Here is a 17,057-nt window from a genome sequence, read left to right as displayed (position 1 = left end):
ATTTTCGTAATTTCCTTTTGTAATATTCATAGCACTCTGTCTCTGATTTGAAGAAAACAGTACTTTTAATATAAATACATGTCCTCTCAAGGCTTGAAGATGAAAGGGGAAAAGATTAATAAGAATAAATATTTTCTAGAAACAGTTTTATAAAACAATTCTATTTATGCCACCACACAACTTACATACTAACATCAGTTAATTGAACTCCTAAGAACTTACTGGTTCCCAGGTTTGGTGATACCACGCAGTTCTATGCATAAGCACTTGGGGCCAAGACCACCTGCAAGGGGAAGCTTGAAAAGCAGTGAAGCAGTGCTGCAGGTGTTTCTCTTTCTCTACTTCCCCTTTCAATTTCTGATTGATTTGTTCTATCAAACAAATAAACTGTATTTATATATAAAAAAAAAACTTACTGGTTTTCTTTTTTTCTAGTATCCCTAAACATGAGCCGAAAGCTCTCCTTTTTAGCCATTTTAAGTGGCTTACTGCTGGAAAGCACCATGGTCTACTTATTCCAGAGAATGGAGTGGGATGTTGGAAGTGATTGTGCCATCTATAAGTTTCAAGAATTTTAAAGAGGTACAGAAGAATCTTAGTGTTTGTACAAGCAGGGATCTGTCTTAAATAAGACAGATGTCATTGTAAAATCAGCATGTGCCATCATATAATCTACCCCCTAAACCCCCTAAACTGATTGCCCCTACATAGCCGTCAGCTCCATTTCCCTTAAGGACTTTAGTACTTGCCTCCAGGTTTCTTTAGTTCTTTGCCATCCTCTGTTTTTGTTGCTTAAGGCCCTACTTTTACAGTTTCTCTCACACCATACTACTTCAACTAAGAATTCAGATTATGAAGTCTTTCCCACCTTTCCTATCTCTTTTCTTTAGTTTTTTGTTTTTTACAGCTTTTTTCTTTTCTTTTTTTAGTTTCTCTCACACCACACTTCAACTAAGAATTCAGATTATGAAGTCTTTCCCACCTTTCCTTTCCCATTTCTTTTACAATTGTTTCTGTCCTACCATCCCTACTTCTATTGAATGTTCATGCCTAGTCCCTAGACTTGTGTCTTCTTTTTCTGACCTACTGTGCCTTTTATTTAGGAACTTGTAGGCAGCTGTTGATTATCCTACATTAGCCCTTGAAATCCATAAGCTTCCTGTCCTCCAATGAAGCATATTTATTAGAGCTGTTATGGAAGTGAGTCTCAGCACCTTTTTCTCATAAAATACAGTGGATGTTGCTTACATGGGCCATCCCTGCATATGCACAGAACTTCAGTGGGCTTTTGTGTTGCTCCATAGTCAACTCTAGTGAAACTGCTATTCCTGACCACAGGAAAGCTCGTGGTCTCTCCATCATTTGGTACACATCTTGTAAATGGCACCTCTAAGCTTTCTTCATCGCTCCTAAAACCCATCCTCTAATCTTGATAAATCTTTTTGTGCTGTTTATCTTCTTCCTTGCTAGGTTTTCATAAGCATTGCCCCTTCATTGTCCCTTTCTTATATTGATGCTTATCCTGTCAGCAAACACGCATGATTCTTCTTTTTGCCAGCAAAGTTATTGCTGGGGCTTGGTGACGGCACAGAATTCACAGCCTCCTGGTGGCCAAATTTCTGTTTGTTTGTTTGTTTGTTTTGCTTTCTTTTTATGTGATAGGACAGAAAGATTGAGGGGAGAAGGTAGAAGACATCTGCAGCCCTGCTTCACTTCTCGTGAAGATTTCCCCCCTGCATGCACATTAAGGACTGTTGGTATGCTTCTAAAAACCCCTTCTGTTTCATTAGTTTAATCCCGCATATATTGGCAGGTCCGGTCAAGCGTAGACGTGGGAAATGAACTTAGATGATGCCGCATCCCAACGAATATCTGGCGGGGCGATGTTGCTAAGAACTGGCAGCCATGGAACCGGGCTGGAACGGATGGTTCCAGAAATTATCCTCATGGAGGAATATAGTTTAGAATCGACCAAGTGGACATGGGGGCTACGGAACCATACTGGGGCACAGTATTCTGCAGTGGAATAGCATAATGCCAGAGATGATGATCGGAGTGTGGAAGCGCTCACGCCCCATGAGGAGCTGGCCAGTCTTGCAATGATGTTATTCCTCGCGCCCACCTTTGCTGCAGTTTTTATGAGATGTTTGTGAAATGACAGAGTGTGTGCGATCGAGAGTAACGCCAAGATAGACTGGCTGGGCTTCATGCCGGATTCTCATACCGCCAAACTGCACATTAAGCTCACGCGAGGCCTAGGCATGGTGTATCTTCGGCCACCCTGTCCAACACTTGACGTCTCATCACCCAATCTGGTCCCCTATGCCTACACTGAACTTCTCTGTTCCAGTCTCTTGGAAACAGAGCTGGCAGTCAGCTGAGGTAAAGAACAAACACCTCATCACAGACCCCTGCAAGCGTCAACCCGGCTTTGACCTAGCACGTTATGATTGGGCCCTCCTCAATCGCTATCGAACAGGCCATGGCCGGTGCGCTGCTACTTTCCATCGCTGGGGAGCCAGAGACGACCCGAATTGCCCCTGCAGCTACAGACAGACTATGACCCACATAGTCAATGACTGTCACCTCTCCAGATTCAAAACTTTACATCAGGCTCAACCTGATGCTGTTGACTGGCTACAGAAGAAGGGCAAATGCTAGAAGAAGTTTAATCCCCCCTGCTTAACACTGCATTCTATTTACATAAAACTGTATTCTATTTACATAACCTCTGTTAACAAGCACCACCTTCCCTCCAGGGCATTGGTGGTTTAGTGGTAGAATTCTTACCTGCTCCGCCCCCTCTCCTTGTCATACCCTGATTTTCACCAGTCACTTTTCTCTCCACCCTCTCTGCATTGCATCCTGTTCCCACCCTACTGGGCTAGTATATTTATAAGGACAAGATTGTTTGTAGTTTGGTTTAGCTTAGCTCGGCTTAGATTGCGCTGCATCCTGCATGAATAAAGAGATACCGCGTACAACCCAGCCATGAGTCCTGGGTCGTCTGTTACCCGCCAGTGAAGCCAGCCCGGTGAAAACAACAAAGGACCAGAGCGGGGTTGGGGGCTTGAACCTGGATTCTTGTGTATGTGTGGGCTCAACCAGATATGCTACCACCTGGCCCTGGGAAACCATTTTCTAGAAGATTCCTTCCACCTTATCTGTGCTCTGGAAATTGCTGGCTCACATCACCCATTCCCTTATTTTCTTTTAAAGATTTATTTTATTTTGGGGCTGTGTGGTGGTGCACCTGGTTGGACACACTTTACAATGCACAAGGACCCAGGTTCAAGCCCCCAGCCCCCACCTGCAGGGGGAAAATCTTGCAAGTGGTGAAGCAGTGCCACAGGTGGCTCTTCCCTTGTATCCCCCTTCCCACTTGATTCCTCTCTGTCTCTATCAAATAAATAAAATGTATTTATAAAGAATAAAAAAGATTTACCTTATTTTTAAAATTCATTTGAGAGAGAACAAAGCATCACTCTGACACATGTAATGCCAGACACTGAACCCTTTATCTAGTATGTCATTCCCCAAGCCATCATCCATTCTTTTTTAATAGGGTCTTTCTTTACCAACTTCCCTTTTGAGATTGTCTTCAGCTTTTTTCTTTTCTTGGGGTACACATACCCAGCTTTGACAGTACTGCAGCTTGATTCATTCTCCCAGCAGATATTCCTTCCATATCTGTCCTGCTCCTCCCTCACTAGTCACTTGTATCTTTTCACGGCTTCCTAGATACTACTACTGTGGTCCATCATTAGACTCCAGCTCAGCCTTTATTATCTGCCTTAAAATTTATAGCGTGCCTTCACCAATCTTCAGGCCACACTGTCTCTCCAAATTTTTCATCCTTATTGCTGACACAGGAGTTTCTAGTCTGTTCCTGAGGAATGTCCTTTAGCTTTTCTAAACTCTAGTATGACCATCCATAATCTGATTCATAATCTCTTCAGGCATGTTCTTTCCCAGGGATGTTCTTGACTATAGATTTTTCATCTTGTGCTCATCCTGGGACCTGCAGTAGCTGCTTTCCCCCCAAGTAAACACAGTCATCTTTACTTCTCCAAGGAATGAAGATCTTCTAAAAACTTAAGTGTGTAGTGTTTAGTTGTGCTATTGACCTCCCAGTACCAGCTTAGTATCATTGTAGTCATATGTCCAAGATCTTCTAAAACTATCTGTGTCAGATATGTGGCCTCTACATCTATAAATGCTTCTACTTGTCAAGCTATTCATTGTCATTTCTGGTTAGGAAATCAAGGTCATTTACCTATTTTAGGAGCTTTTTGACAAACCTTATCCTTTATATGTATATAACCTTTATGTTAAAACTTTATAACCTTTATGCAGAGTCTAGGCAGTAGGAGTTTTAATGATGATACCAGTAAGTAATGTAAAGGTCTCATTAGGAAGAACCTTGTGAGTTGTAATTTATCTCAAGGATAATGAAACCAATGCATAAAAGAACCCAAAGATTTAAAAAATAAATAAAGTAGCATTAGAATAATATAGAATAGCTACAGGATAGAAAGGATTGTAAACCACCAGATAGAGCTATAAATGTGAAGGGAAAAAATATTTCAAAGGCATAGAACCAAAAGGAAAATAAGAAAAAGTCTTAGGACTGGATAGTTCAACCCAGTGGAGTATAGGATTTGTATGCCATGGGTTTCAGGTTTTACCTTTTAAAATATTTGTTAGTTGTATTTATTTATATTATGGTATTAGTATAGGTAGGGCAGTAGATTGGGATTGCAAGCATGAGGTTCTGAGTTTGATGCTCTTGATTCCTTTCTCTCATTCTCATTAAATAAATAAAAGTAGTGGTATTTAAAAAAATAGAATGCATCAAATATGGCTTTTCAAATTTTAAATCTACTAATTCAGGTGAGGAAATTCATACCCCATCCCCAAGTTTTCTGACTACATAAAGTTATTGTTTTCTTAACCAAACAAACATTAGAAACCTTTTTTAAAAATATTTATTCCCTTTTGTTGCCCTTGTTGTTTTATTATAGTTATTATTGATGTCGTTGTTGGATAGGACAGAGAGAAATGGAGAGAGATGGGGAAGACAGAGGGGGAGAGAACGATAGACACCTGCAGACCTGCTTCACCGCTTGTGAAAGGCTCCCCTACAGGTGGGAAGCTGGGGGCTCGAACCAGGATCCTTAAACTGGTCCTTGCACTTTGTGTCACCTGCACTTATCCTACTGCACTACCACCCAACTCCCACAGAAACCTCCTTACTTAATATAAGTGAGCAGATGTCAGGTCAGGCTGTGGAATTTTGTTAAAGACCTCAACAAAATTCATGTTTTGCAACTGTGATCTTAGATGCTATTCATTGTTATTTTATCTTTCCTCAGAGTACAAAAAGTAATGTTAAAGACTACAGGTGGAAGGGAAGGGGAAAGACACCTGCAGCATTGCTTCACCAACCACTCTTCCCCTGCAGGTGGGGGTGAGGGGTTTTAACAGTAACATGTGCTCAACCAGGTATGTCACCACCCAGCCACTGAAGACTAAATTTTAAATGTTTTGTGGCTCTTGAAGAAGCAAGAGAGGAAAAACATTACAAAAATAAGAATCGCAGTATCCAAAAGGATTCTGTTTATTCCTATTTAACAACTACATATACTCACTTTGGGTGAGACACTGTCTTATTAAGGGCATTATAACAACTCATTTAACCTTCATAATCACCCTAGAAAATGTTTATTGACTGAAGTTGACTCTTAAGAACCTATTAGGAAACATACAGTTTCCTACATATAATGCAAATATAATATGCAGTTTGGCCTGCATATTAAATTATTTTCCAGTGACTTACTTAAAACAGTAAGTTAATATCTGGTAGTTTTGGAGATAAGACATCTAGAATCAGTTTCACTGGACTCACATTAAGGCATGAGCAGGACCATGCTTCTAGGGACTCTATCGAAGAGCCCATCAATTACCTCTTCCAATTTTCTGATGCCTGTTGGCAAAACTTAGCTTTAGTTGCATCACTTCAGTGTCACTTCCAACTAGATTCGATGGAAGATCTAGTTAGTCACTTTTTTTTTTAAGATTTTATTTATTGAGAAAGATAGGAGAAAGAACCAGACATCACTCTGGTACATGTGCTGCCAGGGATTGAATTCAGGACCTCATACTTGAGAGTCTAATGCCATATCCACTGCACCACCTCCCAGACCACAGTTGGTCACTTCTAATCTAGTTTAGAGATTATATCTTGGGGGGGAGGGGGGGCAGAGGCAGGTTCTGTTACCAAAAAATCATCCCTCACACACAGGTATATATAAAGTAAATGAACCACTATCACCAGCTTTCCCTTCAACCTTAATTCATGACTGGGGCCACGAGATGGTTAAGCACACACCTTACCATGCACAAGGATCCAAGTTCAAAACCTTGCTCCCTACCTTCAGGGGAAAGCTTCATGTGCAGCAAAGCAGTGTTATAGTGTGTCTGTCTCTCTATCTACTCACCACCCAATTTCTCTCTATCCTATCAAATAAAGGAAAAATAGGGAAAATATTTTTTTTAAATCCTTATGACTGCCCTACCATTGGAGGTACTGGACTTAGGAATCTCAAATGTGAGCAAGACTCTGGTGGAGTTTAACCCTTTCTTAGTAATTTTCATCAGTCACAGGAAGATTTCAGGACATACAAGGAGCTGACAGGCACCTTGAGACATGATAGTTCAGCACAGAAGCTCCAACATAGTGGAAGAGATGTCTGCATTGTCTGTACCTCCTACGATTTCCTTGCAATGTGTAAGAATTCTAATGTTTACCCATATTTTCCAGGAGTCACCTTGGTCCAGCACACTTGGCCAAAAACACCAGGACAAAACCTGGCTCTGGGGCTGAGCACTCACCTGTGGTCTTAAATTCAAGCTAAGAACCTATTTTCATTTGTGTTCTGCAAGCAAATCAGACTAGCATATCATCTGTCCTTGTCCTTCTCATAGCAGGTGCTGCCTATGCTGATTTGACACCTGGCTTCATCTTCTCTGCCCTGACATTGTAGTCCTCTCTGTGTTGATTTCTAAATCGTTTTAGAAATGCACTTGTGTTGTGTGAATATTTATAAAGCATCTTAAATTGTTGCTGTTTTTAGAATAAAGGTGGCATATAAGACATACTAATCCATGTTAAATAAATGTATGATCAGGCAGGCACATGTGTACACTACAGTATGCCTACTACCCTATGAGAAGTACTTCCATTCTTTCTTCAGCAAGGGAAGTTCAGATCTTACACCAGGCTCTCCAATCTGAAGTCCTAGCAGACTGGAAATGACTTAGAAAAGGTAGATGAGACTCTTGTTCAATGACAGTCATCTAAGGTGTGTCTGATAGAAGCTTGTGGAGAGAAGTCATATGATATGTAATTACCAGGGCATTGAGTTGAATCTGCCTTCCCTTGTTTCTGCCAAAAGGGCAAATAAGAATCAGCCATATAAAGAATCAGTCCCCAATGAGGAGTGAGGCTGGCTACAGCATGTTAACAACATAACTACAAACTGAGTCTTGTGAGCACCCTCCTCATTCTCTAATCATCTTCACATATTTCTGAGGCATTTATGTATAGGTAAATACCAGATAAAAGAGCAGTTATCAGTTTGCCCATCAACCTCAGATCTTCATAGCTTTTCTACTATTGTGCTGAACATAGGGATCTGAAAGCTTTCTTGTCTCTAACATAAATGTATTTCTAGAGGTCATCTTAAAGGCACACCTTTCATCCTTTTACACTCACATAAGAGGAATAAGAGAGTGAAAACTAGTATGTTCTCTCCCTATGTCCCAGAACAAAATTGATAATGCCCATCTAGACTCAACCCTCATAGAGAAATTGAGAAGTCTTGGACCTTGTGGTCTAATTTTAATCCTATCTACCTCTAAAAGCAAAATTAGGGGCCTGGGCGGTAGTGCACAGGACCTGCATAAGGGATCTGGTCCCAGCTCTGGCTCCCCACCTGCAGGGGGATCGCTTCACAAGCAGTAATGCAGGTCTGCAAGTATCTATCTTTCTGTCCCCGTCTTCCCCTCCTCTCTTGATTTCTCTCTGTCCTATCCAACAACAAGAACAATAAATACAAGGGCAACAGAAAGGGAGGGGGGGAAAAAAGCCTCCAGGAGCAGTGGGTTTGTAGTGCAGGTACCAAGCCCCAATGATAACCCTGGAGGGAAGAAAAAAAAAAAAAAAGCAGAATTCTGAGGCCCTCAATGTCAATGTCATGCTGTTATTAGAGGTTCTGTCTTTTTATTATTGATTTGTTTAAGACAGAAGCTAAGCGATAAAGTGAATGAAACCAAAGCACTGAAGGTCCCTTCAATACAATGGTGACCAGGCTTGACCCTATATCATGCACATGGCAAAGCAGCATATTATCCAAGTTATTTTGCCAACACTTCTGGGTTACTCAGAGCATTATTCAGCTCTAGTTTATGGTAGTGTGGAGGACTGAACGAGGGACTTCGTAGCCTCATATATGAACATCATTTAAAATAACTATTAAGTTCTCTCCCCCACCCAGAGCTTCTCTTTCTTGGAAACGGAGATGTATTTAAGCTTCTGCTAGAGGTTGGCAACATGTATTTCTCTAGTTGGCATTTGACAGTGTCCTCTCCTCTCTAGCATTAAACCTTTTACCAATGACTGCTTCCTGCTTTTATTTTTATTAGGCTGCTTTGTTCACTTATTTGACAAAAGTTTTTCTTAGAACCCTGTGAATATTAAACTTGTTAGTGCAAATTCTGTAGGCAGTCAGGAAAAATAGATAGGAAACTAAGTATCTATGGAATCAGGCCTTATGGGTACTTGCACATCCACAGTATTTAAGCTTCTATGTTAATTGTGCCAGAAGCTCTTCCCATTGTTCATCTTGTGTACCTGGATCAATGTGACCCAGAAAAGCAATATGTAAATGTTCTTTAAATGAATGAATAATATGCACATGAATATTACTGATAAATGAAAGCAAGCAGTTACATTGGCTATGAATTCCACTAACTACATAAGAGAAACTATCATATATGATTTGTAAAACTTTAGTTATCAACAATTGTGTTAACTGTTCATATCTTAGGAAGCTAAAGCTTTTTTAACTACTACATACATGTCTGACTTAGTAGATCATGGTTTCTTTAGTTTTCATCAGCTAATGTTGGATTGCCTCATTGCCTACCAGACACTGTTGGTCACTGAATAGCAAGACCTCCTCATTCCAAATTTTTTTTCTTGCCTCCAGACTTATTGCTGTGGCTTGGTACCACGAATCCACTGCTCATGGAGGCTATTTTCCCCGTTTTGTTGCCCTTTGTTTTTTATCGTTGTTGTGGTTATTGTTGTTATTGATGTCGTTGTTAGACAGGATAGAGAGAAACGGGGAAAGGAGGGGAAGACAGAGAGGACACCTGCAGACCTGCTTCACCACTTGTGAAGTGACTCCCCTGCAGGTGAGGAGCCAGGGGCTCGAACCAGGATCCTTAAGCAGGTACTTGTGCTTTACGCCACGTGCGCTTAACCCGCTGCACTACCACCCGACCCCCTCCCATTCCAAATTTATAGATAAAAATTAACAATAAAGGACACCAGTTAAGTTTATTTTATACTTATCTGTGGGAACTGTGTAAGGAAGGAGAGAGCAGTTTATGGTTTGGCAAATTGTAATACAAATATTTGATTAAATCAATGTATTATTTAATAAAATAAACTTTAATAATTTAACCCAAAATAACATTTTTTTTAAGAGCTAGGCCCTTGTGCATATGCAGTGTCACCATGTTGAAGCACTATTTTCATTCAAGTAGAGAAACAATGAGTGAGAGAGATTATCAGAGCACTAGAGCTTTCTACAGTGCCATGGCACTCCCATGTGGTGCCAGGGCTTCTAACTAGGGCTAAATATATGACAATGCATGTGTCCCACCCAATAAGCCCCAATTTGGTAAATCTTAATATTTTCTAGCTATATTTACTAAAAAATATAAAGACTGCACTGATTTTTTTTTATGTTTCAATTGAAGTATTAAAAGTGGCAGTGATAGGCTGGGGAGACAGCATCACTGTTATGCAAAATACTTTCATGCCTGAGGCTTTGAGGTCCCAGGTTCAATCCGCAGTACAAGCCAGAGCTGAGTGTCACTCTATTTGTCTCTTATTTAAAAAAGAGAAAAGAGGGGCCAGATGGTGGCACACCTGGTTGAGCACACACACTACAGTGCACAAGGACCCAGATTCAAGCCCCCAGTCCCCATCTGCAGGGGGAAAGCTTTGTGAGTGGTGAAGCAGGGCTGCAGTTGTCTCTGTCTCTCTCTTTCACCTCCTCTCCTCTTGGTTTCTGGCAGGCCCTATTCAATAAATATACTACAAAAAAAATTTTTTTAAAGAAAATAATTTTTTTAAATGGTAGTGGTTTATGTTATGCCACGTCACTATAGGATTGAGGAATATATTAGTCCTTCACAGTAGAGAGCAGTCCTTTGCTTGCAATGATTCATTCCACTTCAACCTCTGATAATGAGAAAGCTGCCCCAAAATTTGTAGTGCCATAAGAATCAGAGAAGAATGTCTTCTGAATTAGAGGGCTCTCTCATGTCTATGAGCTTTACTCCCTGGCTGTTGTTGGGCTCTTTCTCTGGTGACTAGGTCTCCTGATTCTTGCCTAAGGCTTGAAGCAGGCAAGGGTTTCTTTAGTACCACCAGGAGATGCTCCAGTCCTCCCAGAGCAGCAGTGTTGCTACTAGGCCAACATAAAGCAGTGTTTCTTGGGAATGTGCAAAAAAAAAAAAAAAAAACCCTCCAGGGAGAACTTGCTAAGATGGAGGGCCCAATTAAGTAGGTCTAGGTAAGGTGATGCCTGCTCCATGAAAAACTAGACTTGGGGGGCCAGGTGGTGGCGCACCTGGTTAAGCGCATGTGTTATAGTGCACAAGGACCTGGGTTCAAGCCCCCAACCCCCCCCCCCCCCCCCCCGCAGGGGAGAAGCTTCACAAGTGGTGAAATGTTGCAGGTGTATCTCTCTCCCTTTCTATCACCTTCTTCCCTCTCAATTTCTGGCTGTCTCTATCTAATAAATAAAGATAACAAAAAAAATTAAAAGAAAAACTAGACTTACATTAGAACCACCTTGGAGGACTTCTATAACCATACAGATGCCCAGACCTCATTCCTTACTAATTAAATGAAAAAAAGGATGGGAGTCCTAGGTCAAACTCAGTACTTTTCTAGAATGTCCCCCAAATGATCACAAAGTGGTCACAACTGAGAACAGCTTACCTGAGACTATACCCTTGTTAAACAGGTGCCCAGCTTTAAAGGAAAAGGTTCTTACAGACTTCACTTGGTTTTATCACTCTTACTTATCAAAGAACAACTGTGTCACAATTGACTGTCAACTCTCCTATTATTTTAACTACTATTTTCTTTTACTTTGTGGAGCTGTGACCTTTAGCATAAACTATTTTACTGCTCCCAGGCTGCTTTTTCATTCCTACAGAGAGCGGGAGAGAAACTAGGTCACCAAGGCTTCCTTAGAGTGCTGGCTGGACTCAAACCTGGGCTGGACATATAGCAAGGCACATGCCCTACCCAATGAGTGCCTACCGGGCAACCTATCACTTTGACCCCAATTACTACTTTCAAACAGGAAGTAAATAGAGAAAACTTGCTTCATTCCTGACACAGGGTGGTGTACTTAACAAGCTGTCACTAATAAGCAATCATTTAAAGAAAAAAAAAAAAAAAAACAGTGAGTGCCCACTATGGATGAAACATTTCCAAAAAATAAAAGAAGAGCACATCTTTCAAATTCTCCCTTCCCCACCAACCACTCTCTCAGCCATGATCTCTCAATTATATGATTTAATCAGTCTAGTTCTCTCTCCTGGTTGGTTTTTCAGTTATATGACGAGATAGGAAGGCAGACACAATATAGCATTAAAGCTTTCTCCACTGCCATAGCACCTCACATGCAGTGCCAGGGCTCAAACCTGAGTTTCATGTGTGGCAGGATCTGAACCATCTCTCTAGTTCTACTTTTTCAAATCCTTAATAACAAGAATTACAAAAATAATTTAGTTTCAGTATTTGATTGTATTCATACTTCCAAAGCATGAAAGTTCGTAATACTGAATTCAGACCCAAATAATACACAAATACAGGATAAGTGTTTAGCATTTTTTATCCTTTTTAACCCACATAGTGCAAAGTGTTCATAAAGTATTTTAATAAATATTTAAGGCTTTAAGGTGATCACTATCTTAACTGAAGGAAGTTTGCTTTCTAACACTATTTTAAACTTATAAAAAACAATTTGTTTATGTCACCTCACAGTGAATAATACAATACTAATTTTCCCAAGTCCTCCCTAACAAACACATCTTCATATTATTTCCTCTTAAGTCTGACAAAGAATATAAAATTTTCTGACAGGTTAAAAGATTGCTATTAACTGAAATGGTTATTTTTTTTTTAATATTTATTTTCACTTTTGTTGCCCTTGTTTTATTGTTGTAGTTATTGATGTCGTCATTGTTGGATAGGACAGAGAGAAATGGAGAGGGGAAGGGAAGGCAGGGGGGGAGAAAAAGATAGACACCTGCAGACCTGCTTCACTACCTGTGAAGCGACTCCCTGCAGGTGGGGAGCCAGGAGCTCGAACCGGGATCCTTATGCTGGTTCTTGCACTTAGCACCACCTGCATTTAACCTGCTGCGCTAACAACCAACTCCCTGAAATGGTTATTTTAATAAGAAGTTTTCACTGGATCACCCGGACAAAATAAATAAAGCTCAGCCAAGGACTTAAAAAGGTCATAAAACACCAAGAAAGTCTACAGAGTTTCTTAAGGAAAGGAAATAGTGAAATGATAGTTTTTGTACTTTGCAAATTCAAGGTAACTTACAAAAAAGTGTGTGCAAATATCCTCAAAGGTCTTCTCCAGGTCTTGTTAATCTCTCATTATGAATCCTCAATCCTCAGTGGAAGTGATGTAATACCAAGAGTATCAAGAACTTTGTTAAATAAACCTGGTAAATCCTGCACTCTACGTGCTGAGCCAGCTTCCCAGTCACTGCTAAGTACCTCTGGAACAGGTAAACAGAAATCTTGGGCATCAAAAGAGACTGCCACCATGTCTCCGAGGAGGTCTCCCTGCCTACAGATAATTAAAACAGTTTCACTGGTCCCACATGCTTCAGGTCAGGCCATGACAGCCACAGAAGAGGCTCTTTCTTACAAAAAGTAAATGTTCAGGAGTCAAGGCCTCTCCCAAAGCCACCTCACTTCTAAGATTCTCTAAATGGACTCCAAAATCCAGTCACTGCTAGAAAGTGGAGAGATAGGTAGGAACAGATCCCTTGGAGGGCCCTGTTCTCCCCCATCATGGAGGACACTCTGTTCTTGGAAATACTCTTCCTCTTCATCAAAGATGCCATTCTCCAGTGAGTAAGAGCAGTCTGGGCTTGATGCTGCCTGGCATGCTCCCTTATATTCCTGAATGGACTCATAGAGGCCATAAAGTTGGCAGAGCAAGGACATGTCCAGTTGTCGGAGGCCAACCTAGGGAGGGAGAATAGGGAGGCAAAAATAAGATATTAGCAATGGAGTTTAATTTTAGGGGCACATTCCTAACAATCTGCTTATACCAATACATTCCAGTGAACAATTCAGAGCATCACTTGGATGTTTTAAATTTCCAGTTCTGAGTAAGCCTTGATTATGTGATATCTACACATCAGACACTATTCAGTGTATAAAAAAAGGCTCAACCTGTTAGGCAGCAGGTCCCAGCCTAAGGGATTTACTCCAGCATTGAGGCACACCCTCTGAGATGACAGTATTACACATTCTGGTAGTATCAACTGGTTTCACTTTGGATACCAAAATAAAAGCAAGTCATTTTCTCTTGCTACTAATTCAATCCAGAGTGGATCCACAGCTGCCTCCTCTATTTCTACAGTTATTCTCAACCCCCTTAGGACCACAGAGCTCATTGCCAGTGAGGGAAGCTCACTTTTCAGTATGAGAGCTGCTCCCTGGAGTACCTACTGTCTGCCCAGCTCAGCCCCCAGGCTCTCAAGAAAAGATTAAGTTTGATCTTTCCTCTGTATAGGGTCAACTATGCCCTAAAATGGTGGTGTGAATCAGAACCATGAGCCTAGGCTTATTCAATCCTAGATATTCATAGATTCCCCCTGAAAACTATTTGTGTAGCCAGTGGCAAAAAAAATAAAGAACATTTCAAAGCCATGTTTTTGTTGATCTTTAATTTCTTCCTTTTCCCTAGACAGATCCCAGGGGAATAAGCATAGCCAAGATAGAAAAAGCATTATTTCCATAAATCCCAAAGTGAGAAGGGCTAATTTACTTGGCAATAGCCTATATCAGTGTGTCTTACACTTTCATGAACATGAAGATCCAATTATTCATGTAGATTCTGATTCAACAGGTCCAGAGTCACTGATGATGCAGACATTAAGCTCTGCTATTAAGGGACAGACCTGGCTCTAAGTTACAAGGGGAGAAACACTAAACAAGATGCCCTATTTTTTGCTTCTTGGCCATAAGCAAGTTATTTATTATCTCCACAACTTGACAGATAGCAAAACAGAGTAACAATGGATCTTAATTCTAAAATGTATGTAGAATCACAGAAGGTGAATTAATACTGGAAGAAAAGGAGAGAGGGGTATCATATTCCCTGACTTCAAACTAAACTACAAGTTATAGTGATTAAAAAAAATAAAATGAAATATTTTAAAAAGAAATTGTATTGGAAAAACTGAGAAACACATGTAAAAAAAAAAAAAGGGAAAGGGAGTCTGGCGGTAGCACAGTGGGTTAAGCGCACATAGTGCAAAGCTCAAGAACCGGCATAAGGATCCTGGTTCCAGTCCCCGGTCCCCAACCTACAGGGGCGTCCCTTCACAGGCAGTGAAGCAGGTTTGCAGGTGTCTATCTTTCTCTCACCCTCCTTGTCTTCCCCATTTCTCTCTGTCCTGTCTAACAACAACGACATTAATAACACCAACAATAACTACAACAACAATAAAAAAAACAAGGGCAACAAAAGGGAAAATAAATAAATATAAAAAAGTAAAAGAAAAAAAGAGAAAACTGAAACTACAAGTGTATAAAATCATACACAAATATTAACTGAAAAGGGGTTAAAGACCCAGACATTAGATGTGAAACTGTAAGATACATTATAGAAAATGCTGTAGGATCTCTTCCCTAATCCAGCTTTCTAGCCCTTTTTCCAGCCATGACATAATCCCCAGACAATAACTTGGCTCCACCTGCATATCAGATGTCAGGCTCAGGCAAAAACTAGTAAAGTCATGGGCCCTTTGGAATATAACTAAAATGGGCCTAATAGCTATTTCCAAAACAGAGACCCCAAATCTTCATCTGCAGTATTCTAGCCTTTAGGTTCATGATTAGTCAACAATTTGTTCTGCTTTATATGTTAACTCTTTTTCAGCAATCAAGTTCCAGATGCTACCATGGTACCAACCAGATTTCTCTGGGCAAACTACCCTACCAATGTGAAGCCCACATCTCCAAATCCCTGCCCCACTAGGGAAAGAGACAGGCTTGGATAATGAATCAACCTGTCAACAACCATGTACAGAAGGCAGACCTTCCACCTTCTGCACCGCATACTGACTCTCGGTCCATACTCCCAAGGGATAAAGAATAGGAAACCTATCAGGGGAAGGATGGGATATGGAGTTCTGGTGGTGGGAATTGTGTATAATTGTACCTCTCTTATCCTATGGTCTTGTCAGTGTTTCCATTTTATAAATAAAAATAATTTTTAAAAAAAGATCAATCCTCCTAACAGAGTTCAAATATACATTACAGGATTGTTTGAAAGGAAGGAAGGAAGAAAGGAAAGAAAGAATGGAATGTATGTGGAAATTCGAAATTCAACCCAATTAGCATGGGAAAGCAAAGCAAGAAAAAACTACAACAGATTCAAATATATATATATATATTTTATCAATCATCACTGCTCTGGGATGACTTTCAGATACAGTGGGTCAAAGATCAACAATACTGAGCTTCCTCTAGTGCAGTGGAGACCTATTTTGATACTAGGCAGCATACATGGCAAAGCAGCACACTACCCAAGTGAGTTATTTTTTCCCATCCTAAAAAGTTTCATATATAAAGGAAACTAAGACACACACACAGAGAAATTAACCGAGAAAATGTGATGATACTCTCCATACCACTGAGTCTCTATTGCTACTACCCTCAGAATCTGGAGCAGCGAGCAGCGACAGGGAGGGACACCAGGGAACAGAGATCTAACCAGGAAACTCAGGAGAAGACCTATACCTCCCTGGCATAGCTAAGGGGCTGTGAAAGTCTCTTTGCATAACCACTGGATTATCTCTGCCACACCCTGCTTTATCTCTTGGTCAGGAGGCAGTGATTAAGCTAAGAAGCCTATTGATAGTTTAAAAGCCCTCAGGCTCCCATAGCCTACAGGGAAGAAAAAAAAAGAGGCTTTTACACCACTGAGCTCCAACTCAGGGATTGAAAAAACTGTTAACTTCCACCACGGTAAACCCTTTAATTATATTACTTAGACACAAGTCAATCCAGGCAATAGTGATCAATAATTTGAAAAGTACTGATAAAGGGAACTCATAACATAATATATAAAATGGTTAAAACAACAAGAAAAAATATTGGAGACTCGAACCAGGACAAGAGTCCAGCTAAAAGTCCTCCAGAGGGTGAAGCACAAAACAACGAGTTCAACATCCTAACATTAGCTAAGGAAATAATAACAGGAGTGAGTAAAGAATTTGAAAAAATTGTAATCAGAAATGCAGGAACAACAAATAAGAATATGGAAGAAAATTCTAATTATCTCATAGTTATTAGAGACCTCTAAGCTGAAATCACTGAGCTAAGTAGGCAACTAGCTGAACAAGCTAAAACAGTATCAGAGCAGGGCAACAAAATAGATGAACTCCAGAAAGCAGTAGAGGACAGAGAGAATAGAATCTATGAG

The 17,057-nt window shown here is 40.4% G+C and overlaps 2 protein-coding genes across 4 annotated transcripts in view; one reads left to right on the top strand and one right to left on the bottom strand.

Annotated features, from left to right (window-relative positions):
- The window catches only part of ARV1 (ARV1 homolog, fatty acid homeostasis modulator), a 30,739-nt gene extending 23,575 nt beyond the window's left edge, over nt 1–7,164 (top strand). For both annotated transcript variants that reach the window (XM_016194549.2, XM_007537606.3), the window contains 2 exons: nt 436–582; nt 6,824–7,164. In XM_016194549.2, the coding sequence (XP_016050035.2) occupies nt 436–578 (143 nt within the window). In that variant the 3' untranslated portion in view covers nt 579–582; nt 6,824–7,164. The remainder of the gene's footprint in view (nt 1–435; nt 583–6,823) is intronic.
- FAM89A (family with sequence similarity 89 member A) overlaps nt 1–17,057 on the bottom strand; it is a 61,013-nt gene that overhangs the window by 4,389 nt on the left and 39,567 nt on the right. Inside the window, exon 2 of one of the 2 annotated variants that reach the window (XR_009550214.1) lies at nt 12,930–13,585. Coding sequence is in view for 1 of the 2 variants with exons in the window: in XM_007537607.3 (XP_007537669.2) it covers nt 13,322–13,585 (264 nt within the window). In the remaining variant the exon portion in view is untranslated. Of the gene's footprint in view, nt 1–12,186; nt 13,586–17,057 lie in introns of those variants that run through there. The other variant, XM_007537607.3, reaches the window with a different exon arrangement.

This window comes from Erinaceus europaeus, chromosome 6, assembly GCF_950295315.1.
Source record: "Erinaceus europaeus chromosome 6, mEriEur2.1, whole genome shotgun sequence".
In the NCBI taxonomy this organism is placed as follows: Eukaryota; Metazoa; Chordata; class Mammalia; order Eulipotyphla; family Erinaceidae; genus Erinaceus; species Erinaceus europaeus.
Note: the sequence above shows the minus strand (reverse complement) of the source record. Positions and strands in the feature narration are given on the sequence as shown.